The sequence below is a fragment of the Saccostrea cucullata genome, unplaced genomic scaffold (genome assembly GCF_032062105.1).
Source record: "Saccostrea cucullata isolate Sc308-1 unplaced genomic scaffold, CSIRO_AGI_Scuc_v1 ctg2296, whole genome shotgun sequence".
NCBI classification, from domain to species: Eukaryota; Metazoa; Mollusca; class Bivalvia; order Ostreida; family Ostreidae; genus Saccostrea; species Saccostrea cuccullata.
Genome location: NW_026930278.1, coordinates 289,066 through 316,178, shown reverse-complemented (window position 1 = coordinate 316,178; position 27,113 = coordinate 289,066). Strand labels below are relative to the sequence as shown.

The 27,113-nt window shown below is 32.3% G+C and overlaps 1 protein-coding gene across 1 annotated transcript; it reads left to right on the top strand.

Annotated features, from left to right (window-relative positions):
* Window positions 1–5,012: 5,012 nt before the first annotated feature.
* On the top strand, window positions 5,013–24,327 carry LOC134283548 (atlastin-3-like). Its single transcript, XM_062766064.1, has 9 exons — window positions 5,013–5,116; window positions 5,251–5,301; window positions 6,166–6,237; window positions 7,074–7,166; window positions 8,086–8,224; window positions 8,572–8,705; window positions 13,175–13,231; window positions 16,921–16,992; window positions 23,656–24,327. Exons 4-9 carry the CDS (start codon window positions 7,158–7,160, stop codon window positions 24,058–24,060), a joined length of 816 nt encoding a protein of 271 aa, XP_062622048.1. The 5' UTR covers window positions 5,013–5,116; window positions 5,251–5,301; window positions 6,166–6,237; window positions 7,074–7,157; the 3' UTR covers window positions 24,061–24,327.
* Window positions 24,328–27,113: the final 2,786 nt, after the last annotated feature.

The window sequence follows — 27,113 nt, the reverse complement described above, 5'->3', positions numbered from 1 at the left end:
AACCGGTGACGAAAGTAGACCTGTGGAGATAGTTGAACAAAATTTGGAAGCTATCATGATGCATCCTGACGTCAGAAATAACCCTGTAGTTGTAGTTTCTGTGGCTGGAGCCTATCGAACTGGAAAATCATTTCTACTCGGATTCTTTTTAAAGTATCTACAGTCTGAAGTAAATGTGTTTTAAAATTTTTAACATACAGTATATATCGATATACATTGAATATAAGCTAGTTAGCTAAGAATTTTTCTTAAACCCTTAATACATGTAGTTATTGCTTTTAAAATCATAAACTATCACATAATCCTAAATATACTATAAAGAATTTAACAGAATATTTATGTATAGATATTGAAACTGAGTTTTACAAAGATGTGATATAATCAAACAACTAAAATATTCCTTTAAGCTAGTTTTACATGTAATAGCGACTGAGACCGTTGCAGCTGTCGAAAGGATATGTAGCAATTACATTTATTATTTTCAGTTATCCACTACTTAGCGTCTCGCAACGTGAGCAGCACAGTAAAATTTGAAATGATAGAGTACACTGTCAATAGTTACATGTACTGTAACCGAACTTCATGTTCCTTACATGTATTCACACCCATGGAAATATTTAATTCTGAGTGACTCTTTTATGTTCGAGCTTCGATAAATTTTAATTAACGTGTCATTTTAATGCAATTATAATTAAATTCAGGACAGCGACTGGCTCAATGAAGATGATACAATCAGAGGATTTGAGTGGAGATATGGACCTGACGGAGTAACAAGTGGGATCCATATTTGGAGTGTACCATATCTTAAAGTTGACAGTTCTGGAAGAAGAGCAAGTCTTTTTTTCAAATATTTGATTTATTTACAGAAGCATTACGTTGTCCTCTGTTTTAGAAAATATCACTCTGCGCAAGTTAATATCTAATCGAACGTTCGCCTTTTTCATTGTAAAAAGTATTTGTTGCTGAAGAGTTTGATTATCAATTCATAAGAATGATAAAGTGAATGAAGAAAGAGATGTTTTATTACAAGTGCTTGTAGATAGTACACGCTTATCCTACCAATGACCATACCCCGATACACACCAATGTCCTATTTTGATGGATTTCTTGATCTCATTTATCCACAAGTTATCGTAGCGTTATCGTAGCTATCGCAGGAGAAGAAATTGTAAGTTGTAAAAACTTGTTTCTGATCTTTTTGTGTTAAACAAGAAAAGGTGTTCAAATCAAAAACTAGATATCGTTCTAGCATACTTTTCGTTATTTCAAAGAGTAAGAGCCACTTTCTTTTTCCTGACAATATATGAAAATTCAAAGCTGTTCCATCGTCGCAAAGCACGCCCAATATATACGATCCTCTCCTATTCTGGCCGTGGTTGAACGAGGTGAGAATTCTTCATAGCTCATTAAAAAATTGACCAATGCAAGTAAAGCATAGTCGGATGATGTATTTTATCACGACCTTTCGATGCGTCTTTTGCTATCACAATAGCAGTTTGTCCGTATATTTTGTACTACTTGGGGACTCAGTCAATAAGACTTCGCTAAGAAAACTTTCATTTCATTTATATACTTATGATCTGGTGATTTTTGTCATATTTTCTTTCCTCTGCATTCATTCAAAGTCTCTTCATGTGCCATTACAACACCCTTATCTAACTGAATTGTTTTCCGATGCACCGTAACGTCATCAATAATCGCGATTTTTTGTATATTGTGTTTACCACTTTCCCATTTCGAATGCTCGGGAAACTGACAAAAATTAACCAAACACCTTGAAAATTTTATAAAGACCACAAAATTGATTAAGGAATCGAATTATGATAACTTTCATCCCAATCTTATGTATTGAAAACTATTATTACGAATTAATTTTTTGTGTATTCTCTAATATAATCTTGTTGTTTTTACAGTGCGCCGTAAGACCGTACCCTGTGCACATTCAAGCAAAATAAAATCTTAATTTTTGTCTATATACGAGGGCTGTTCAATAAATAATGCCTTCGGTGCTCGGAAGGAAGCAAACTACGCTTTTCAATTATTTAGTCTTCATGATTTAACTTATTAACCTCTTTTAATTAAAACACATGTCCGTAACACTTTTTATCCAATTTCTGATTGTTTTTAGAACTCATTTTTGGGTATGACCCTTAGTATACTGGAAAATAGCAGATCCATTGATTTCCTGGACTTGTTTCTTCCTTCTAAAAGGTTTTTTTTTCAAGTTTGGAAATAGAAACAAGCAAAAAGGTCAAAGATCTGGCGAATATTGTTAATGTGAAAAAAAAACACTAACTTTGAGTTTATCCCAAAAACCTCTTTACTCTTCAGGACTTGCGGGGTTTGGACGCTGCCATGAAGAAAAATGTAGTGGATTCCTGAATCTGGGTCCTTCCTCTAATAAACCTCTCGATTTTTTTGCAAAAAAGTTGCTTTCTAGACTCCCCCAGAAATAAAACTATCTCCCCAAATACGAATTTGAACAACAATGCCACTAATATTTAAGAAAGTTGCACACGAATCTTTCTTTGTGCTTTTGGATTTCTTTCCTCTCGTCAGACTTTCGCTATTTTAATGAAGAACATCTTATGGTAAATTTTGTTTTGGGGGGTTTAAGCAATAAATTTAAGTTCCACATCTGTTTGAATATCAAAAACACGTTGATAACTACAATTACTGATATTTTAAAATAATTGTTAAGACATTCGTACACGCTGTCGTTTCCACTCATTTTTCCAAATATAGGGTAACCTTTTAGTACTAAGTTTTTTTTTTACCGTCAAACGTTTCTTACAAACAGTGCAAATTACTCTCGATATAATGTCTATCAAATTTTCTATGTGTCTTAAAGTAAAATCATACACCATCAAATATTATTTCTTGAAATACATAAGTTGTTATTTTATTTTGCTGGCAAGGACGGTACCCATTTTTGATGCCCATTATATAATTTTTTATCATTGAAATTCGACTGCTAATTTGCCTATAAAACAGGCATTGGTTGTTGTAAAATTTTACGTATTTCAGTGAATATTTCTTTGGGATTTTTAACAAGTTTTACACCAGCTTTAATAAAGCTTTTATTTTTACTCTAGTTTACTGATTCTTTACCTTTCATTTATAATGCAGTGTCTCGAACAGCCCTTGTTTTCCAGCTTCTCACAATGAAACTTTGCGATGAAAAGTGGTCACATTAACTGTTATAAATTCATTAAAGATTCAATAATGATAGAAAGTCAAGCTTAATGTCATATGATATCTGTATTGTATGTCATACAGTTCAGGACATTATTTATTGAACAGCCCTCATATTATCAAAAACATATTGATGCACTTAAATATGATGAATAAACATTTACTGAAAATATCAGCTTCGTATGCCAATTACTTTTTGAGAAAAATGCTTTGTCCACGATTTTACCGGACAGCCCTCGTTGGTATTTTAATAAAAGGAATTAAGGATAGAACTGAATTGTCGCTCATATTCATGGGATTACCTACACTACATATACGGGTAGTAAAGCCAATGTCTATTCATCAAAACATTAAAAAGCTAAATTTCTAGGGGAGATAGTGCTAATATTAGGTTTATTAAAATGGTTGGTGTAATTTCAATAGTGAATTTAATAGTAAACTCAATAAATGAATTAAAATGTCGGAGAACACAAAGAACAATTAATCCTTGTATTTTTAATAGTTAAAATATTTCAACAAGTCTTGCAATGTGGTATCAATAAATATCAAATTAATTATTTAAATCACTTTTGAAATCATAATTTCAATACTATTTAAATTTTTTTTCAATAATATGAACATTATTTCAATATTGGTTGCAACCTATGCTTGGTATTAAAGTGCATTCCAAACCACTATTGAAATAATTATTCCAAAAGTGGTCGTATTTCAATAGTGGTTGAGACCTATGTTTGTGATTGAAATGCAATATTTATTTCAATAGTGGTCGTTTTTGTCAATATTGGTTGCAACTGAGCTATATATGCGGACTCCGGACCGTGGAATGAGACAATGAAGCTGTTCAGTTTATGTTAAGAATGCAGTATTTATCAACAGGACTGTAGGTGATCATGTATCTATTGAAGATGACGTAATTTTTCCTCTAGTCAATGCATTATGACCTCATAAATGCGTCACTTTTACCATACCCTGTAAATTTCTTTAAAAAATGGCTGAAATTGAAGCCTTTTATAAAATTTCATTTAGAGCACAACGTTTATACCCAAACATGGAATTACAAAATGAAAGATCTGTTTCTGAGATTAAAAACCTTTTTTTTTATTTTTGGATTGTGGGTTGTGGTCCTATTTTAATTTGTTGTCGAAGGTAGTAAAATACGCATGTATTCTACAAAATTCAAGGACACTGCATTTTCTTAAAGCATGTTTTCCAATATACCTATATTCTCAAAAAGAAATTTTATTATAGAAAATGAAATTCTCTACTCTCTTTTGAAACATAAAATAGGAAGGATGATGATTGTCAATTAATTGATACAAGGACTGAGCCATTATATGCACAAAGTGTACCTAGTTCTTGGACTATTCAAAATGTTGATGCATTTACCACGTTTGACGATGAAAGCTTTATTAGAGAGGAATATATAGACAATAAAATAGCACGATTAATGACGAAAATATCTACCGAGACAAAAGAGATTGACATACTTTGAAGTAGGTAAATGATTTCTAAGCATTGATATTCACGAGGCTTCCAGTGTAAACAAACAAAAATGATAACTTAATTACGATCTTTTTCTTAATATGTGGGTATGATTTTTTATTAATAAAACAATTATTATTTTTATTACTGTGTTTGATTTTTCTATGTGAAATGCAAGGTTAATATGTGCTAGAAGAATAATTTTTTGAAAGAGGACAAACAAAAGTATCTTCGAACCATAAATTGACTGTGTGTCCTGTCTACAACAACTTGTAGTATCCATATGTGTATTACAGTAAAAGTCGCTTTATTGATTTAATCGTTGTAAATTTAGGTTGCTGTTTTGCTTATGGACACATAGGGTACATTCCAAGCCAGATCAACTCCGAGGGAAAATACTGTCATTTTTGCTCTCAGTATCCTTATCAGCTCTGTTCAGGTGATACAAGCAGTATTTACAATTTTATTAATTTAAAACACAGCTTCAATTTACAATGAAACGCTAGACATTGCTTTCATTAGAACACATGCACATAGAAACTAAAAAAATCAACATATTTTTTTTATTTACAGATTTTTAACGTGCAAAGAGCAATTCAGGAAGATCAGCTTCAGGATCTGTTGGTAAAATCAAGAGAAATAAAGAACAGGGTCACATATGGTGTTTTTGACCCTGAGCATTTCTTTTGAAAAATCGGAACTGCTCAGTTTTAGTTGACAAATGAATATATTAGATATAAGTTGATCCCTTGGAGACTGCACACCAATTAAAAATGGCATATTTTTTTCCTGTTATCTTTACACGTTGACCTCATGAATTGCGTCATATCTCTCAAACTTGAAAATTTCTTTAAAAATGCTTAAAATGTGATCTGTTTTGATATTTTGAAAAGCCCAAATATCTGTTCTGAATTGTTTTAATTCCATGTATATATACTGAAAGAACTGTTTCAGAAGATTCTTATCAGAAAATCGTTTTGTGGGATCGCAGGATGGATTCATATTTTATTCATTAGTAGATGATGCTAAAATTCACCCTTTTTTCTTTCAAAATTCAAGAATAATTAAGTTTCACAAAAAGTCTCTTTTTATATATATGTTTCATGTTAGAATGTGGACATTGACACTTGGTCCATTAATTCCTATAAGGACAGGGCCATTATATGGAGTTAATCAACATACATGTATCTCTTTACTAACTCTTCTTAAGTAATAGAATTATTTGGTTTCTGTTTGTCTGCATATGTTATACCTTTCTATCAAAATCGATGAATATTTCGATATTTTTACAGCTAAAAGTACAAATATATTTATACCTTCAAATCATTGTTTTTTAGGTATAATTTATAAAATTCCTAAGTATTTATGCTTTTACAAGTATCAAATAGAAATTATGAGCTCGTTTATACAGCATAAACTCATGTAACCTAGTTACATGTATTAAAATACCTAGTCATACATTTTTAATTAAACATTTCTTTCTTTTAGTTCTTCGCAAGTTATGGAAATTTAGCAACTCAAAGTAGTTCTGCAATTTCAAATGAGTTCCACTTATTCCAGGTAAGTTGAACAAAATATTTGTTGATTGTAATTTCTTATTATTAATTCATCTAAAAGCGACTGTACGTTTGCTTTTTAATTGAAATTTACCCAATATACCATTAAGGAAAAAGGCAAATAGTTGAAGTCAGCAGTTAACGAAACATAAATATTCTCTCCTCATACAAAATTAACGTAATAAGAATCTGCCGGAAAATCACGGGTCGTACAACTTACACTGTATATCTTTTTAATTAACTTGTACCGCGTGAATTCTAAAATACCGCATGCCTACACCTTAGGGTTTAAAGTTATAATTGAATATAAGGTAAAAGCAGTTCCCAAAAGCAAAATATCATAAATCTCCGATAGATTAATACTCGTTTACATTTTAGTCTACATTCAGACGAATTTAACATAATTTAGTACGAATGTTGATGTTTTGTGTATTGGGGTCCAGGAAAGGAATATCTACTAAATTATACGTCATCGCGGCAAACTATCAAACAAAATATTTTTGTAGTTCCACAAGTTCCATCCGAATGTGCACTTTAAATGGAAATATTTTTTATAAGTCATAAGTAGACTTTAATGTTAAGCTTACACTTTTTGCTTTGAAAACCATGGACATACGAGAAATAAAAACATGCATCAACGAACCTATAGAGAAGGACTTTTGCAAGCCCCACGTAATTGTCGCCTAAATAATACCGTTTCTTCTTCATCCAATGAATATATTAATCTCCCAACTAAATTTTTGTCAGGAAAGTTGCTTCTCCAAGCCCTGTTTTATGTTTCTTTTTCTTTTTTTTGGTCGACTTTGCTAACTTAAAAAGTTAAAAACTTTCTTATACTAGAGATTGATATTCCTTATTCGTGACTGGTAGTGGCCTGGACGTCATTCATACGGTCGTGATGGTGGTAGAAACTACACTGAGGATATGTTACAGGTACATTGATATTTTGGCTGAGGAGCTGGTTATGCATTCATTGCTTACTTGTCAGTACAACAAAAAAGTGAATTTATTCTTTTTTATTCTTAAACAATGACAATTATAATTTTTAGCCGGGCTTTGCTGAAAGCAAAGCTCTGGCTATAGGCATCATGATCGACTGTCTTACTATAAATAGCATAGTGAGCAAAAAACCAAACAGCGTCAAAGCAGACATCCCTGTCGTTGGAAAAGTTAATGATCAATATGTTTGCTTGAGAATTAAACTGAAAGAGAAATTAGGTATTTGCTTTATTGAGATAATTGTGATATAACAATTTATGTATATATGCTGCTTGATGCATATTGTTAGCAAACTATTTTCTATAGCGCGGACTTTTCGAAATGTTGAAATTGTTGAAGAGTTTCATGTTTCATATATCGTTTTCGTCAATGTTGTGTTAGTGGTTATATTCTGTTTTTGATTTTTAGCAAATTAATAGTAAAGTGAATTGGAATTTTAAGAATTAACAATGTACATGTATCAGTGTTTCTACATCTACTTGGCGTAAAAGTACTGTTTGTTTGAAACTAAAAGAATGTCCACAAAATACATATGTGCATTATTTTAACTACTTCAACACTGAATTTTTAAATTAAGTGAAAAAATGCTCATTGAATAGAAAATATGCGAGAATTTCTGGAAAATAATCGTTATAAAGTTTTATTTAAAATTGTAAAATATCTTAGGGTCTGAACTGTTAATTTTAATTACTGGTATATGGGATATTGTTTTAAATCATAAACATACAAACACTACCTGTTAAAAATCAATAGTTAAGAGGAAAAAATTAAATCTATACTTATTTCGGATCGGACAGTTTACTCGAGCAATTAAAGTTCGGCTTTCAGTTCTTTCAATACTTTGATTTAATAGAGCATTCATAACCCATCTGAGGAGACACGGGATTTGCGACAAAGGCTCTCTTCGTGTTTTAACTTGATTGAAGGGTTTCTTCTGCCAGAACCCGGAGAACAAGTCCGAGTAAATGAAACATTTGACGGATCAATACCAGGTATTCCTTATTCATTCCAAATAGAGTTAATGTGTTATTTGTAGTGCATTGTGTACTTAAAATATCTTTAAACCGGTGCTCTTAATATACTTAATGAAAACGTATTAGCAAAATCAATGTGATGTACCCCCCCAAAAAAGGAAAGTTGTCAGCATTCTTTCTAAACTATACATCTAAGTCTATAGTTAACTGTAGTAAATTTATTCGTAGGGTCAAAATAATGTCTTAAATTTGTTTAAATCCTCCACATGGTTTTAATTGCGATGCATATATTAAATTAAATTGCATTCTTACTGACCACTTCCATGATAAATCAAAAATTGTTTTCTTTCCTTATTTTAATGCAGACATCGGCGAACATTTCAGAAATCATATCAAAGACTTTGTAGAATTTGTGCTACATGTACCATTAAATATCCGGGATACAAAACGCATATGCAGCAATGAGGTGAGCGGCGAGGAACTGAAGACATACATCAAAGTAAGTTTTTAAGTGTCTCTAAAGGTAAGAAAATGTAACAATAATTTGCAGAAGTTAGTAAAACAATAACGTAGACATTCATTGTTCCTTTCATGATTCTGTCATATAGTCAGTTTTTTGGACTTTTTTTTTTTAAAATATGCTTGCACATGTAGATAATAAGCTGAAAAGTGGGTATGCCCCTAACAAAAAAAATACCATAGTTAACTAAAGTTAATCAAAGTTCCAAAGTTTTCACTAGGGTGAATTCACCTTGCATCGGACACCCTTGTACTTCAACAAGTTCTAGCGATATCGCTACCGAGGGAAAATAATCAAAATGGAGCTTGACACTTAGTATGTGATTAGAATATAAATTTGGGACACAATTATATGCCTTTTATTGAGAAAATATCACCAAAAATTTTTTTCTAAATAATTCAAAATTCACCATGGATCGCACATTATTCACCATGCATCGGACAGACGGTATTTCGACCGAAAAAAATATCATACCTTGATCACAGTGGTTTAAAATCTTTGATATGGATATACTTTTATATTTTATCTATAAGAAATAACCCTCAACTTTAATTGATGATATCGTCGCACGAATGTAGAACGATTCAAGATGCCTCACTTTGCCTTAGAAATGCTTTAAAATGCTTGTAATGCTGTAATTCGCGCCTTTTTTCTCGTGGGTTAAGATAGTCTGGTTTGGAGAAATAAATTGAGTCAGATCCATATATCGATAACTTGTATTTTGACTTAAAATTTAGAGTTTTTATTTTCTATTTCCGCAAGAAACAGCTGTCAGTTGGGTTCTGTATGAAAATGGTAGTGATTGCCTATGCATCGGAAAGTGTCCGATGCATGGTTAATTTGTGTCCGATGTACGGAGAAATAAACATACTAAAAAACCAGCTTGAAAAAGAACCATACAAACATTGAAGTGGAATTTCTTTAAAATTTATGTAAAATTACCAATCTTTGACAAAATTTACCAAAGTCTCAATCGTTCCGTTGAAGTCGAATTTAAAAGAACGATAACTCTAAAAATTTTCTAGTTATAAATATTACGTAACCTCAAGGCCATTCTCGGATTTTTATCTCAACATGATAAAAACAATCGGTATGATTTTAAAATTTAAATCTTCAGCTTCAATTTAGAGACAAATAAATACACAGAACTCTTGTTGAAAGTTGAAAGAGAGTTTATTGCCTAAAGTTGTCCGAAGCAAGGTATGTGTCTTATGCATGGTTAACTCACCCTATAGTAAATCAAAGTTCTAAAGTTCTTACAGTAACTATAGTTAATCAAAGTTCCAAATTTCTTGCTATAGTTAATCAAACTTCCAAAGTTTTCATTATTGTAAACCTTTTTTTCATTAGTTTCAAAGCTTATGTTTTTGTTTATTAAGTTTTTGATGATTTAATTAATGTTTGTTATGGCATGTGTACATCTGCATTTAAAGTAAGCATAGTAATAAATTCAAATGCAATATTAACATTAGAACATATATAAATTATGTTGACTGCAATTGATGTAGCAAATATTTTGAATATAAATGACATAAATTTTATTTTATAGTATATTACATTTTTTCTCCATAAAAAAGACTTGTGTAGACACATCTGCATAATATAAGAATTAGATAGATATAAATAAATATTGCTAATTTATCGGCGCAAGAGAGAACCTTTTCATTAAAATTCATTGCTTGTATATTAGTCTTTTTGGGAACGGGTCGGGTTTTTTAAAAAAGTTGTTAAAGCTGTAATGAATCTTTGAAATATCATAAAATGTGAAGAATGTGAATGTGAAAAACATATCAAGGGTTTCTTTGTACTTATTCAAAGTTTAAAAGTTATCACTATTAATAGTAAATCAAAGTTCGTAAGTTTTTACTATAGTAGATCAAAGTTCGTAAGTTTTTACTATAGTTAATCAAAGTTCCAAAGTTATCACTACAGTAAATCATAATTCCAATGTTTTTACTTTGGTACTATTATAGTTTTCCATAGTGAGTTATAGTTGACTATATTTTACTGTGGTATTTTTTGTTAGAACATGTCTTTTAATATGCTTTAGATTACCAGCAAGTTTTGAGTTTCTTGTATATTGACTTCCAAAAATCAAAATACCCCACAAATAATGAGAATTTTTTATACAGTTTTTTTTAATTATGCATCTAGGTAATTATTTTTAAGCTGCCCAGGTCACACAGTAATCTATTGATTCCCTTTTTTTACCCGTCGATGTTCGATGCGCAGTGCCCAACGGTCATGAAACTTTGAAAAGTTTTCAATAAACCATTATACACAATTCACAAATTTACACTACACTATCTTTAACAAAAGGTAACAGTTTGTTAATATCATTGTCTACCTACACCCACTCTACACTGGGACCTGCGGGTGGGGGCAAATCCGTCACATTAAAAGCAGATTGCATTGCAAATCTTTTCTTTTGATCATCAAGTCGTTAAGCTATTTGCATAATGATCATGAATCAACTGTAGATATTGTCCAAAACTAAGAAAAAATCTAGTTCACTGTTTTTAATTTTTTTTTCTTTGCTTACATATAATTTTAAATGAACTGGTTTTGCTATGTCTCTTGCGAATGTGTTACGGATAAAGTCCTAGTTTTATCTTGACTGACCAATTTTACAAACGTCATGGCATTAAATCTGGAAGGGCTTCTAATTCTCTGGATTTTTAATTCATCTAATCAGGTGACCTGCTGCCATCTGTTTTATCTGCGTTGTGTGTCGGTCTTTAATATTTGAATATTTTCAGTTTCTTCTCTTGAACCATATATTAACCAATCTTAACCATAAAAAGTATGCATGGTCCTTCAGTTCTCCCTGTGGCCGTATTGTGTGGAACTTAAAGCATCTAAATAATTCTTCTGCCTGCTTTTGGAAATAAAGCAATCAAACAGTTGGCATGATTGTAACAAGCCTTATGTTCACTACCCAAATTGTGAAATTCATGACCCAGGGTAAAACTGGCAGGTTCTTGAGTTTGGATTGGGCTCTAATTATAATGTAGTAAAAATGCATATTTTTCTTTTCTTAAATCTTTTTTCTTAATAGTATAATGTAAGACATCTGTATGAAAAAAGACAACATCATTACATGCATAGTGAATCTTTAATATATTGAAGAAATGAATTAATCTTATTTATATATTGTTATGATGAGCAAGGTTGACCTGTCCAGAATTATGAATTCCATGCCCCATGGCCAGGGGCTCCGGTGTTAAGGCGGAGTTCTATTGAGTAGATAGTGAATATGCATTACTTCTTTGAAAATGTTCCTCTCTACTCCTTGGTATTGAACAAACAAAGAACTTTTTTTTCTTTTTCAAAGAAATTGACTTTCATCAACTACGTTCCTCAAATTACTTAACTTGACACTCATCTAGTGTTCTTCTTCTCTGCCTCTAGGTATATAAAAAATAAATAGATACCAAATTATGACGAGGAAAGGTGCCTCTTCAAAATTATTTCTTTCATGGCCCCAGGGTCAGTGGTTTTGGTACTAGGGCGGGGTTGTATAAATTTTATAATACAAATGCATTAATTTATCGCAAATCTCCTCTGCTCCTTGGTATTAAAGAAACAAATTTTGTACATAGCTAGAACTCTTCGAAAATTATTAATTTTCATTACCACAAGATCAGGGATTCTGGTGTTAGGGCAGGGCTATATACATGTAAGTGATATATAGCGAAAATGCATTATTTCTTTGAAAATCTCCGCCTCGGCTCCTGGGTATTACGCAGATGAAATGCTTATGATGAGCAAGAGTCTTTTGTTACAAAATTGTGAATTTCAAGCCTCATGCGTCAGGGGTATCATATAGATGGGATACTGGTCTTATTGAATACTGAAAAAGAATGAAAGGATTGGACAGGTTTCAATATACATGTAAAGTAAAGCTTTCTCAGATACATGTAGCTTTGCCGTCTTTTACAATGACTTAAATAATTAACTGACCTATACCTATATCTATACGTATAAAGCCGTCTGAATTTTACGTGTTAGGATCAAGGTGAGTAAAAAAACTGATAAGAAAATACAAAGCCAAAAAATGCTAAGGTTTAATACAGCTTGATAAGAGTAGGTCATTTATCTGTTGACTAGGATTGGGTGGGAAAGGCGTTTTACCAGACCCAAGAACCAAAATGTTTATCTGAAGCCTGTGGCAGCCCGTTTTCATCGTAAGAAGATTTTTTACAACTCGACAAATCCGTCACTGTCGAACAACAACAAATGCAAACAATAAGATCAATAAATAAAAAAAAGATATTTAGCTGATTCCACCCACATTGTCACTCTGCGGTCGAACTTTGATTTCTTTATGACTGCGAAGAGAAACAGTGCAACACTTTTTAGTAAATGTTTATATAATAATCAGTTTAAAAGATTAAATACATTGTATAACATTTTTTATATTTATACATGCATATGTTTATCTGTAGGAATTCGTGGAGATGTTTCAAGGAGATCAATTGCCAGAACCACCAACAATCCTGGAGGTATGTACGATGGTTGTCCAAAAAAGTCGTATACGATGTTAATAACTTTTTTAACATGTGACTAATACTAAGCAAATTTTGCAAAGACATATATAATATATTCTATGCTCTTTAAAATTGTGAATTCTTAAAGATATGTCTTTCATATTAATAATATTAGGACGAATTATATGAAGGCCGATAAGGGATGTCGCCGCTCTAACAAATTTCGGATTAATTTACTCATATAACATTTGCTTATATTTCTTTAATATTATGTACTGTAAATAATGTATGATATTTAGCGTGTACGATATTTGGCGGAAATTGATTCTTGAACGAGTTAGAGTAAATTTGATTTAGGGCATTTCTCAATGTTCTTATTTATGTATATATGTAACAGACATTTAGCGTTGTACTTGAATTAGCGGAAGATCCTTTCTGCCAATAGCGCTAAAAAGAATACACAGCCAAATGTAATACGTTTACAGTATAACATTGAAATCAAATTTAAACCATCGGGACCAGCATCAAAATCTAAATAATGCATCAAAATTTCGTATAAATTGCTTTAGAAACAGACGATTGGTGTCATGATTTTCAAAGTGCTGTTTGAAGATTGTTTGTTGCAAATGACGTCGTCAAACGCTTAACTGTGGCACGGAGATGTAAGAAATTGTTTTGTATATGGTTTATATACATCAGAGACGGAAAAAAGTCAGAAGTGACATAACACACTAGAATTAAATAGAGAAGTCATTTTTAAAAGGCAGTAAATTTAATAATAGTCTTTCTTCTATACCGAAAATAGTTACAGTATGTAAAAAGTAGAGGACTGTTTGTTAAACGCAAACAATAGGCACAGACGATAGGGAACAATCTAGGCCATGAACGAAGTGAAACAATGTGCATTCTCTGCTGCCTACAATATACAGTGTAAGGCAATCTTTCGATTAATTTTCGACTGAAATTTGAATCTGCTTAAAAAAGATGGACAGTAGTGCATTTAAATATACTGAAAGGAAAAAGAAACGCATAATAAACTTTTGAATAAAATTAAAACTTTTATTTCCAATATGTTTTCCAGTATTGTTATCAAATATTTTAATTCAACTTTAAACAATAAGTGACCGAAATCTTGTGTGACTTTGACTGATAATTCCTGAGTTATTGAAATTGATCTGTCGATACCCCGTAAAATTAAAATAAAAATTCTCATCGTCTCCCTTGCGCATCAGTAACAGTCTTGATTTTCTTGTGCATTGAGTTCGCCAGAGCGTTCATCTTTCTCATAGGATTACATGTATCATTCAAGCCTTTCGATGTCTTAATGGTTGAGAGTAGCTGTATTCCAAAGCCAACAAATACCCCGCCCAATGAATCCCACGAATTTTCGATTTAGGATAGAATTTATAGATTCTAGCTGATTTGGTACAAGTGAATGTTTGTAAGGAAGTATCGACAAATACTAGCTACATTTTCCCAATGTGAACATGCTAAAACATTACGCATACGGCACTTACGTGCGCGTGTGAGAGTAAAATCGACGTAAAGTTGCCAGGCTTCTGTACCAAATTAGAGCAGAGAGTTTCTGTCAGTATTAGGGTGAAAATATGAGTAGGATTTCCTGCTGTAAAAATATCGGTTTCAGTGATAATGACTTGACAATAACCGAGGTAGCATGATGACAAGCCTTATCTTGATGTGACGTTGTTACGCGCCAACGTCACCCTCATGGTTGGTTGGAAACCTTTTAAGTTACTCTCTGACAACCGAAAAAACTTTTTAGGTTGAAAACAAACTGCACAGCAACATGTTGTTGCCTTTTTATTCACTTATGCAACTCAGTTACTAGATCCAATGTAACTTCCGTTAGCCATACCATGATTGCAAGAAATTTATACTGACTGCAAATATCGGAAAACGATGTCTATAACACTAATGCATCTCTTGGCACTACAAAATGTGATCAAATTGTCATCATCAACATGCACGTGTATTTGGCATTTTATCGCTTCCCCTACATGACACCATACATTTCATGGTAAAGTAATTTTGACCAGCGATTTTAGTGCACAGTAACCAAAATACACATCTGACCAATTTTCATAATTTTCGACCACATAATTAAATATTTTTCGCTATTGTGCTATTATGCGTTTCTTTTTCCTTTCAGTATAACTCCCTTAGTCAAGAGGTGTCTTTTACTAAAAAAAAATATTAAATGTTAACAGACGAGTGTGAAGCAGAAAAAGAAATCATGACGTTATAAGATTCGCGTTAAGCTCAGTTCAAAACACAGTTTCAAAGAACCTATCCAAGAAAGCGTTGCTGAGTTACAGAAGAGAACAAAGTACTCACTGACAGATATTAAGATCATTGTACCGTTTTATGTAATCTATGTATTAAAAACTCGCAGTTTTTATTCGAAGCGTATACACTGTAGAACAGATTGATTGATTGATTGCATGTTGTTAAACGTCCCTCTCGAGAATTTTTCACTCATATAAAGACGCCACCACTTGCAGGTGGAGAGCTACAAATTTTATCCTAGACTCGGCACTCAGGGCCATTGAGCAGTGAGGGATCATTTTTGTGCCAGCACATACTGCGACACGGGACCTTGGTTTATACGGTCTCATCCGAAGGACCGGTTTCCACGTCCCACAGTGGGATTTGAACCCGCGACGTAAGGATTGACTCCTTACTTCGCGACTCTAGACGAGACGCTCTAACCACTGCGCCACGCGGGCGACCTGTAGAACAGACCAAAGGGTCAAAAATTTAAATTACGGGAAAATTTTGAAGACCTATAATTACTAAGTCGTTATAAGAAATTGTGCGTCTCGTAAAACATTAATTATAATAGGTTATCCAGGTAAGTCTAAGTAAATGTTTAATTGCCGATGCTTGTTTAACTTTTGCAAGTTAATTAAGATTTACCTTATGATCAATAATTTCAAAATGCTCGAAAATACAAACAGTACTAATTGTCACTTGGCACTGAGTTGAATGACAGTTAGCATTACTCTCATGCATACGATTTTAAAGCAATACATTGTATTAGCTGCATTTTTGAAAATTTTATTTTGCTGTTAAAATGTGCTATTATGATAAATATGTATGTAAATTAATCCTTCATGATCAATTAGACTAAAATAAAACAAAAGAAAGACTTCTATATATAATCCCATATACCGTTTTATATAAGAAATTATTATTGTACAGGACAACAATAATGTAATTTTGATATAAACCAAGGTTATAAATAGATTTTCCATCGCAAATATGAACAAAAGAAGTTTATTAGTGTTATTTTTTTCTGTCATTAAAATAGTTATTTACAATTTTGGAACAAAAAATTCTGACTTCGAAGCTGCAGCTCGTATTGCTTTAAAAATTCACGCGAGTTGTATTTTTTTTACTTCTGTGAAATTAACGCATTTGAATTTTACGGATTCATAAAACTAAAAAAAAATTATTTTTACATAGCACCAAGTTAAAATACCCGTTATACGGTATTTGTTTATGTGTGATCTCCATGGTCTAGAGGCTAAAAAAATTACTCAGAATTACAGTAATGTTAAGTTTCAGAAGAAAACAAAATACTTTATGACATGTATTGAGATCATTGTGTTTTTGTCATATGTTTATGATTGTCCTGTATCATCGTCGTTTTATATACTTTGATATTTTTCTTCTTTAATAAGGCTATGGAGACGATGGCTGAAAATAAAGCATTTAACGATGCTGTTTGGTTATACCAAAGGAATATGGAAGAGGTAATTGTCGTATATAGAGTTTTCGCAGACCAACATGTAAGTGTATAAATAATGTACATGCGAAGTACAAATTAGAATTGCATGTGCGCGTTTAAATCACGTTTCAACTCACCTGAGCCGAAGGCTATGATCAAAATTTCCCTTACAAAAAAACTAACTATAATAGTTAACTATAGTAAATTAATATTTCGTATTATAGTAAATAAAAATTTAAAATGTTTCACCATAATAAATCACAGTTCCAAAATTTTTACTATGGTTTATTGAAGTTTCAAAGTTTTTCCAAAACTTTATCAGGTTTCTAAGGTTTTTTTTATTTCTTCTAAATTTAAAATGTTTCACCATAATAAATCAAAGTTCCAAAATTTTTACTATCATAATGGTTTATTAAAGTTTCAAAGTTTTTCCAAAACTTTATCAGGTTTCTAAGTTTTTTTTTAATGTTTTTAATTATCTATGTATTAATTATTTGTTTAATATTTTGATTATAAATTCGTTTTATGGGTTGGTTAGGGTTAAATGGTGTTTTACATTTTAATTTGAGTATATAAAGTACGAAATTCAAATGCAATATTCAAATTTTTTAAAATTTAATAAAATGTTGACTGAAGTTAATGAAGCAGATATTTGATTCTAATTTGTATCACACGTTATTACATGGCATTTTTTCTTCACAAATAAGACGCGTGTTACATCTGCAAAACATTGAAATTGAATAGATTTTTATGAAAATCATTATTTTTCGGTGCAGGAGACAACATTTGCATTGAAACATTTCTGTTACCTTTTTCTTTGAGGGGAAGGATTGGATTTTTAAAAAGTTCTTTGAAGTTTTTTTTTTTTTTTTTGTATGAATCTTAGCCTTGAATTATCATTAAATGTAAAGAATTCGAATCAAAAACATACTTTTACGGGTTTTATCCTTCTTGACTAAAGTTTCAATATTTTTAATATTTATAGTTAATCAAAGTTCGAAAGTTTTTACTATAGTAAACCAAATTCGAAATCATGACCCCCGGGGGTAGGGTGGGGCCAAAATGGCTGATCAAAATGTAACACAGGAAATTAGGAATATATAGGAAAAAATCTTCTCAAGAACCATTGAGACAGGAAAGATTAAACTCCTATGGAATCATCCCCAGGTAGTGTAGATTCAAATTTGTTCAAATCATAACCCCCCGGCGGTAGGGTGGGGCCAAATGGCCGATAACAGTTTTACATAGGAATTTCTAGGGAAACCTTTTAAAATCTTCTTTTCTAGTACTTTAAAGGCATGCTTAGTGATATTTATAGGGAATCATCCTTAGGTAGTGTGGATTCAAGCTTTGTTCAAATCATGACCCCCTGGTGGGTTAAAATTCAAGCTCCCCCCCCCCTCAGTTTCAGTTCTGATCTGATGTGTGCTTTTTCCTAGCCAATTGCTCAGGTGAGCGATGTGGCCCCTGGGCCTCTTGTTTATTAGAGTTGTCCGATGTCTGTTGTTGTCGTCGACTTCGTAAATGTTCACATTTTAATTTTCTTTTCAAGAACTACCCGTCAAATTCCAACCACACTTGCCACAAAGTATCCTTGGGTAAAGGGGATTTAAGTTTGTCCAAATGAAGGGTCACGCCTTCTTCCAAGGGGAGATACGAGGGTCAATCAAAAAGTTCCCAGACTTGGATTCAGAAGCATTCCCAAGTAGTGTTGATACAACTTTGTTTAAATCATGACCCCCAAGGATAGGATAGAGGCATAATGAGCGATGAAATTTTAACATAGGGATAAAAGAGAAAAAAAATCTTTCAAACATTTCTTCACAAGAACATAAAAGCTATGATTCGTCATATTTGTACTGAAGCATCCTCAGGGAGTGTAGATTCAAGTTAGATCAAATCATGACACTTGGAGGTAGGTTGGGCCACAATGGGCGATCAAATTTCTCGAGAACAACAAACCTATGATTGGAAATATTCATATTTTTTAATGCTGAACTGATTTTTTTTCTGCTTTTTCCTAGCCCCAATGCTCAGGTGATGTCGTGCATGGGTCTCTTGTCTTATTATGCACTTAAAACTTGTACGTGAAAATGCTCTACATTAAAACGTCGTTTTCTTTGGATAATTTCATATTTTTGTAGCTGTATCTACTTTAGTTTATAATGTACATCACTAATTTAATTGAATATATGCATAAAAATCAATGTGTTTTTATGTCTGAATAAAAAATGATTTACCATGAAATCATTTCTTTCTACATTAGCACTTGCACTCATTCGTTAGGTTTATTTTTTTTAAAAAACCCACAAAGGACAAGGTATGGTAACGCCGAATCTGGTCCCCTATTTGATTTGAAAACCAGAAAACAGTTGAAATTGTGAAAGTTTGTAGTTATGAACTTAGAATTATGTTTGTTGCCTTAAATTCAGCACTAATTTTGATTCAAGACTGAAAGAGAGACCAAAAGTGAGCACAGATCAAGAAGTATGACGTTTTCCCGAATTTTCTCAATTCTCACTTTTGAAAACATGGAGCACAAGCTTGCCTATCTAAGATTTTTAGACATAAGTTGCATTTCTAATAAGTGTATGATATAATTATATAAATTTAGCAGCTAGGCAAGCTTGAGTTTTGTATTTTGTGAAACAAAACATGCTATAAAATCGATGAAAATTTGCAAAAAAAAAAAAAAAAAAAAAGAAAGAAAAATCGGAAATTGGAATATTTTCGTATACCTTTTCCTTACCTCTATGTATGTTGTAACTTAGAACCAATACTAATTTTGTGTCAGGGGCGACAACAGATTTGTCGAAAAAAAATTTAAATCATTCCAAAACACAGCTAAAATCAGGGACCAAAAAGGGGTCTTACCCTATATACTCTGTATCCCTGCACAAATTCCCAAGTGACCTATTGCTGCATGTATCTAAGTTTGTATGTCGTCGTGTGTTAACATTTAAGGGGGGACCTATGTCGTTCTACGTCAAGGCAGCGTTATGTGACGTCACAATAGCGACGTTTGTTTTTACCTGTTGACTTTTGCAACTGTGATATAGGCATAACATTGTTGATAATCAATTACGTACACAATTTACAAAAAGGAAAATCTATTCATCATTAATCACAGTTTTATTTGATTTGTGGAGTTTGTTAATATTAGAATTTCCTTCCTTTGGTTGATAATTCATAGCAATTTCTGTTGTTAAAAAATACCTCGATAATATGCTGATATATCAGTGCAAAAAAAGAGATAAAATTCACCAAAGAAAGCGGCTTAAATCAGGGGAATATATTTAATTTTATAATTACCATTAATCGATGTTCTGGAGAAAACTAAGAAAAAAAATTAAGAAATGTACTTGTACAGGTGTATAATTGCTTATTGACTTATATAGTACATGTAGATTTTATTGTATAAAGTCATTCCTAGGTTATAATAGGCACTGGTTGTTGACGGGGAAAGGGGGGGGGAGGGGGAGAGAAACAGAATGAATGGAATGTAGAAAAAAAATTATCTATTTCAATTGTTTCTAATCAAAACAAAATACTCGTTTTCCGTAAAATTGTTTTATATTCAGGTGTTTGTCAGTGCTTACGTACCCCTTTTTTAGTGCAGAAAGGTCAATATCTATGACACAAGAGTACAAAAATAAAAGGAAACGTCATATTTCTCGTTTATTTTATCATAAAGGTATACTTTTTTCTTTGTTGAAATAAAGAGATGAATCATTTCTTTCAAAAAATATGAATTACAACATTTTCACACAAAGACTTTTTAAGATATTACCTGTTAAGTATGTCGGAATTTTAAAAAATATGACAAGAAAAATGGGGTAATACGTATACAATGTGTTCCATTATAATTTTTCATGCGAGATGCATTTCAATGAATTTGCCTCCATTTTAAAGACACAAGTCATATAATTTAAATAAGTGTTGATTTTGAATATGATTTGACATTTTTGGTTCTTTTTAGCGCATATTTGGGGTAGAACATTAATGACTGAAAATAATCTATTTTTAGCATTTCACACTGTTTTTGCACGTGCTCCTGTGTAAAAATAAGCATATAAAGGTATTGTTTTTAATACCTAAAAATTAAGAGCAAGTGGTCAGGAAAGAAATGTCAAAGTTTTGAAAATTTCACACAAAGACTTTTCGGACATAGGTCCCATCTTAAACATTTTCAGCCTATTCGAGACAATTAACCACTATTGACATATATGTATATAGCATCTTTGAATAAAAGGGAAGTACAAATAATAATGTTCATAGCCCATGCCGCCCTGGGGTCTGAGGGTGAGACTTAAACCATCAAAACTAATGCAACTTTAAAAAAACTTCTTTACCCTCAAACATCAAGTGGTAAACTCTTGAAATGTTTGCTATGATCTATTTTAATTATTATGATAACTTCGTTACTTATATATTCGTCCTACACACACACACACTCTCTCTCTCTCTCTCTCTCTCTCTCTCTCTCTCTCTCTCTCTCTCTCTCTCTCTCTCTCTCTCTCTCTCTCTCTCTCCACGACCTTAGTAAATAAAATCAGCGACATAATTTACAAATGTTTACGGTATATATTGTCGCAGATGACAGAATGTGCTGATGCGTTACTGTAATTTTTTATCTCGTCTATTCAGGGGTCCCGACCCTCTGCTATATATTTCACTTTAAAATATTTAAAATTTCTGATATTGCATTTCATGAACAACGATAAAATTAAAGTGGCATGAAAAAAAATTCAGAAATTATTTTATGTCAGATTATGATATGAAGAAAATTCAACACAGAGAACAGAAAGAGTAATGATTTATTATCACGACATAAAATTTGAAATATGAGGTGTGTTTGAAAGTAATAATTAATGAAATACCTATTAAAATTAGAAAACATAATAAAACTCTGCTTCCGAATTCTTAATATTACAATGTTGTATGTGGTTGTGAGAAAAAAAAATACATCTGTGAAGACGAGTCATCTTCTATATATTTGTTCATCTGAAATAAAAATGTAATACTAACTAGATACGATCTCGTTGCGAGCAACGAGAGGTCTTCCGTCCGATTCAGGAAAAAAAACCCTCGTAAAATTAAGCTGAAAAGTGATTCAAAATTTTGGTCACAAGGAGGATTGAACTCAGGTCGCCAACGTGAATGCACTTTTTTTTCTCTTTTATCCCTAACGCGCATACCATTATGCTATAATTTGGAGCACTGCTCTAAATATACTTTTGTATACTTTTGCAACAGTACATTTGTCTAAGAATTATAAAAGGCGGACCACTATTCATAATTTCGCGCTAAACGCCACGAGTAAATATTCGCGCCTTTTCTTTGGACTGATCTATTAAATAGGTGTGATAGCTTCAATGAAATTAAATAAATAAAACGTTCTTATGGCCTTTATTTTATTTCGACGTTAAGAAAATATATTTAACACATTGTACACATTTCATATCGTATCTAGCCCAGTTACACTAAAGCAGTGAAACGGAAATTAAGTTTCAAGATTGACACTCAATTGCAACGTACTACTACGTGAAAGTCCAGGTAATTTTTCACATTTCATGTATCCTTATGTCAGAATGGTTCAATCAAACGCTCAGCTGCCTCCATAAACCCCTACTCGCGAAATGGCGGAGTAGACAGAGACAGCCGCCATCTTGGGCCCGCTTCAGATTTTCAAATATTAATATCTAGAGTTCAGATTAACCAATACTAAAACAAATTATATAGTAAGCATCAATGGAAAGGTCAATATTAATATTCCAAAAATAAATGAAAAATATTGAAGAACAAAAAAGTTAGAAAATGCACTTTTTTTAAATTCGCATCTCCTATCGACAGGAAGTATTGACGACGAACGAAAGGTCGCGTCCTGGATAGTGAATATCACGATCTATAATCCCTGAAAGTTTCATGCTGATATCTTCTACCGTTCTTGAGATTAACCGTAGACAAAATGTCATTTTAAATTCAGAAAATGTCCCGTAACTTGGCACCAGAAAAGAATTTTCAAAAAATCTCTCGGAAAAAATAACTTCAGATAACAACACATAATTTCTGTAAATTTCATGAAAATCCACCCAGTAGTCTTCGAGAAATCGCGTGCACAAAATTTAGTGTACGGAAAAATGATAATAATAATAATAAGAAACAATAGAATCACTATAAGGTCTTCCGTGAAGACGGAAGACCTTAATAAAAATTATCTATTAGATACTTGAAACATATCAACCAAATTTTAGAAGGTTCCTAAAATATACAAGCTACCAGTATTTAATTTTTACGTAGTTGAAATTGGATTTAATTTTTTTAGTGGTCAAATGTATTAAGAAAAAAATGACAAAAAAAAAGAATGTAATGTTTCCATCCTATGTTAAAATTTATCGAATTGACTACTTGAAGGTCTACCTAAGAAAACTTAGATAAAGAAAACTAAGTTAGAGTAGTTTTCATATTTTGTACGTTGAAAGCTTTTAAAAGAACATACATGTACATGTACTGTCGACAATATGTAACTATAGACGACACTACACCTTGTACATCTATGTGCAGTGAGTTAATGTACATGTATGTACATATTATCGCAGACGACAGTATGCATAGAACAGAGATATGTACAATACCAAACGTTTGGTTTTTAAGTGTCCATTCTAATATTTTCCATTTATCATTATAGATTTTTACAACAGACAATGATGGCAATATAAATGTAGTGGAAAAAGATTTTTTTATGGAAAGACATAACACATATCTCCAGCAAGCCATGGATCTTTACAGAAATCGCACTTCTTTGATGGTTCTTGACAGAGATAGAAGTGGAGAACTTCGAGAAAATATACTGGAGATTTCTGGACGATTTGAGCAGACAGTCAATACGCTTTTACAAAATCAACACGACAAAATAAGACTGAAACTGTTAGTCGTTGGAGCACTTGGTTTAGCTGGTATAGGCATAGGTGTAGGAGTTACTGAAGGAATAGCTGCTGCACCAGCAATTACTGAGTTCGTTTCCGGAATGACCTCGGAACAAATAATAACAAGTATTACTGCATTTACAACAGCACTTCTGAATAGGCGCTGATTTCTTCCTTTTTTTTCTTTTTTAAATCATTTTTTATACAATGGAATATTTACAACGAATAGTATAAGAAATGAAAGAATCAATAGTAATTATACGGAATTTTCATAGAAGATTACATTAAAATTTAGTAAAAGCTAATTGCAAGGACAATAAGAAAGACTTGCTCCCTTCTCTTTCACCAGGGAGATTTATTCTGCACCAATGATAGCACACAGTTGTCAATGTTATTTGATATTTAAAACAATAAACTGAATATTTTGTACTGTTTTTACAGATTTGAAATAAATATTCTTGCCGAAGGTTTTCATATTTTAAGAAATCAAAATGTTTATCTAGAAGAACACTCTAACAATGAGAGCTGAAAAAAGTTAGAAAGCATCACGTGTTACAGTTAGATACATGTTGAAAATACATGTGCGAACGGATAGAAATAAGTTTAGAGTAAGTACTAAAAAAGGTATAGAAAACATTTACTACTGTTTGACGGAACTATCAACAACGATACACAAAAATGCATGCCTGAATGACTATTGTGTTCTATTTGTTTTTTTTTTTAAATCAATGATTCGGGATTATGAAGGTTTAAAGATAATAATGTAAAGCTCAGGAGAATCGAACCCCCACCCCTGCCTCAGAGGTGCGGGAAAGTTCTGGTCGGTAGTATCTTTGCAATTTTGCATTATAACAAGTGCATATTAAATATGTTTCAATAAACTAAAAAATGTATTAAAATTCTAAAAGACACTCTCCAGGCCTATAAATGTCAAAAAAGAGAACAATTTGAAACATTAACTTTTTGAAACCCCGGTTTGCGATAGTAAGTACCAACGATGAAAAAAAAACTGTGAATGGTAGATATTCTTTTTCATTTAAAACAGCTATGATTTTTGAAAATCGCGTGCAAAAAAAATGGAACTTATAATACGCAGTAGAAATAGAATCAACATGATAACTCCAGCTAAAATCAGTCTGCTTTACAGAATATTCCAGAAAATTTCATTTAAAATCATTGAGTTGTGGAAAATTGCAAATATATTTGGTCTTAGAATAAAAATCGAATTTATATGAAGACGTGAGCCTTACGTTAAGACACAATAGATAGACCAAATTTTTCCTCAAATTCATTTTCTCTGAAACTTTGATATTTTGTTTTAGGATACAAAATCTCTTTTTATATAAACCTAGGTAGTCAGAGATTACAGAGCTCACCTCACCAAATTTCGTCTTTAAGTAAGGCAAAGTCCCAAAATTAACTGACATTCTAGACGTCTTCATCCTCAGAAACAAAATTTATGCAATTTTGATCTGATAAGGCTGGCAGTTACTTGGAAATAGACCTATCCAAAAACTTCAAACTAGTCGTCCATTAAGAAAATGTAATTTGAATTCAGCATCTGAAGGAAGTTTAAGGTTGTTCATCCCTCGATGCATTATTTATGCAAATTTGGTTAATATAGGCCTTATAGTTTCTTGGTGTTAAACCCATAACTTTTACCTGGTCCATTATCTGGAAAATGTATGTTGGATACTTGGATTCAACATCCGAAGCAAGTGAGAATCCTTAGATCCATGCAAGTTTGGTCATCATAGGGCTCAGAATTACTTGCAAATGGGACCTGAACCAAAACATTAACCTGTTCACTCATCCGGAAAATGAAAATGTAGGTCAGATCCCGCATCTGGCATGAGCCTTTTTTAAATTGACATTAAATTACCTTCTTCATGCTTATATACTCACAAAACATTTTCAACAGCTCAGACATTTGACATCTTATGGATGTTTTTGAAAAACACGACACCCGTATTTGCCTTTTATTACAAGGCTACCCCAGAAGGGAAGAGGAGGAAAGGCCGACCAAAAACAACATGGAGGCGAACAGTGGAGAAAGAGCCTAAGGAGATAAATCTCACCTGGGGAGAGGTGGAGAAGATTGCAAAGAATAGAAAGGAATGGAAATCCCTAGTCCTTACCATATGTACCTCCGGGTTCAACAAGGACTAGGTAGGTAGGTACAAGGCTATCAAAATGAAATATGTTGTGATAATCAAGAGCAATATTCGAACTCAAATGTCTATTAAACATTACAAAATTGGAGCGGAGCAAATCCGCACCTCCACAACATCGAGGTGGGATCAGATGCCTTAGAGGAGTGAGAATTCCCTGTCGACCCTTGTTGAAAGAAAAGACCTTTAAAAATCATTGAACGCATCATCATCGACTTTAAACAGTAATATAATCTTTTAGACATATTCACACAACATTAGCAGCTGTAAAGTTATTTTTTTATTATACATTTATTGACTGAGTTCGAGGAATCATGCGTTTTGTCGGACCCAAGAATCATCCGTAATGTAACCTCAGAAACGTCATTTTTGAACAAAAACGAATGAAAATAAGATTAAGCTCTACCAATCCTGTGATGTAATCGGTCCAAAATCTCATCGATCGGTCAAAAATCTCAGTCAACGGTCCAAAATCGATTTTTATGCCCGCTCAACAAAAAATTTTGTATAGATTTGTACATGATCAAATTTAAAAGGTATAACAATTCCAGTTGTCTTGTATCAACAGTTGGCAGAGGTACAGTTGAGACTTGGTCCTTCTTCATTCAAACATCGAACCCCAATCCCTCTCTATATAGTTGAGAAAGCGAACAATGATATTCTCTCCACTGACTCCCATTTGAACAACAAATTCTTTAAACAAATGGATTCGATCAGTGCAATAATGATAAATTTTTTGGTTTCTAAGTATTTCTTTTATATAAGAAATGGTCCTTTACATCTTTATTTGCAAATAAAATAATGAACATGAACACCCATTAGCCATAAAATTGACCTTGAGAATTATCTTAATTATTAAGACTTTAGGCGGTTGTAGTGGTAACTGGCCAGCCAGTTATATCCCATGAGTTGAGAGTATAAACAGTCATTAAAATATTATAAAGTGGGTACATATGTATATGGCCATAAATCATTTTTGTCTCCTAATGTAATCTATATATATTGTCAAAAAATATATGGAAAGTACACATCACCACCACATCAATCAC

Bases quoted from the DNA above. Each gene is read 5' to 3' on its own strand.
- LOC134283548 (XM_062766064.1), top strand. The intron at 8,706-13,174 runs GTAAGTTTTTAA...GTTTATCTGTAG, and splicing joins AACTGAAGACATACATCAAA to GAATTCGTGGAGATGTTTCA. The intron at 16,993-23,655 runs GTAATTGTCGTA...TTATCATTATAG, and splicing joins ACCAAAGGAATATGGAAGAG to ATTTTTACAACAGACAATGA.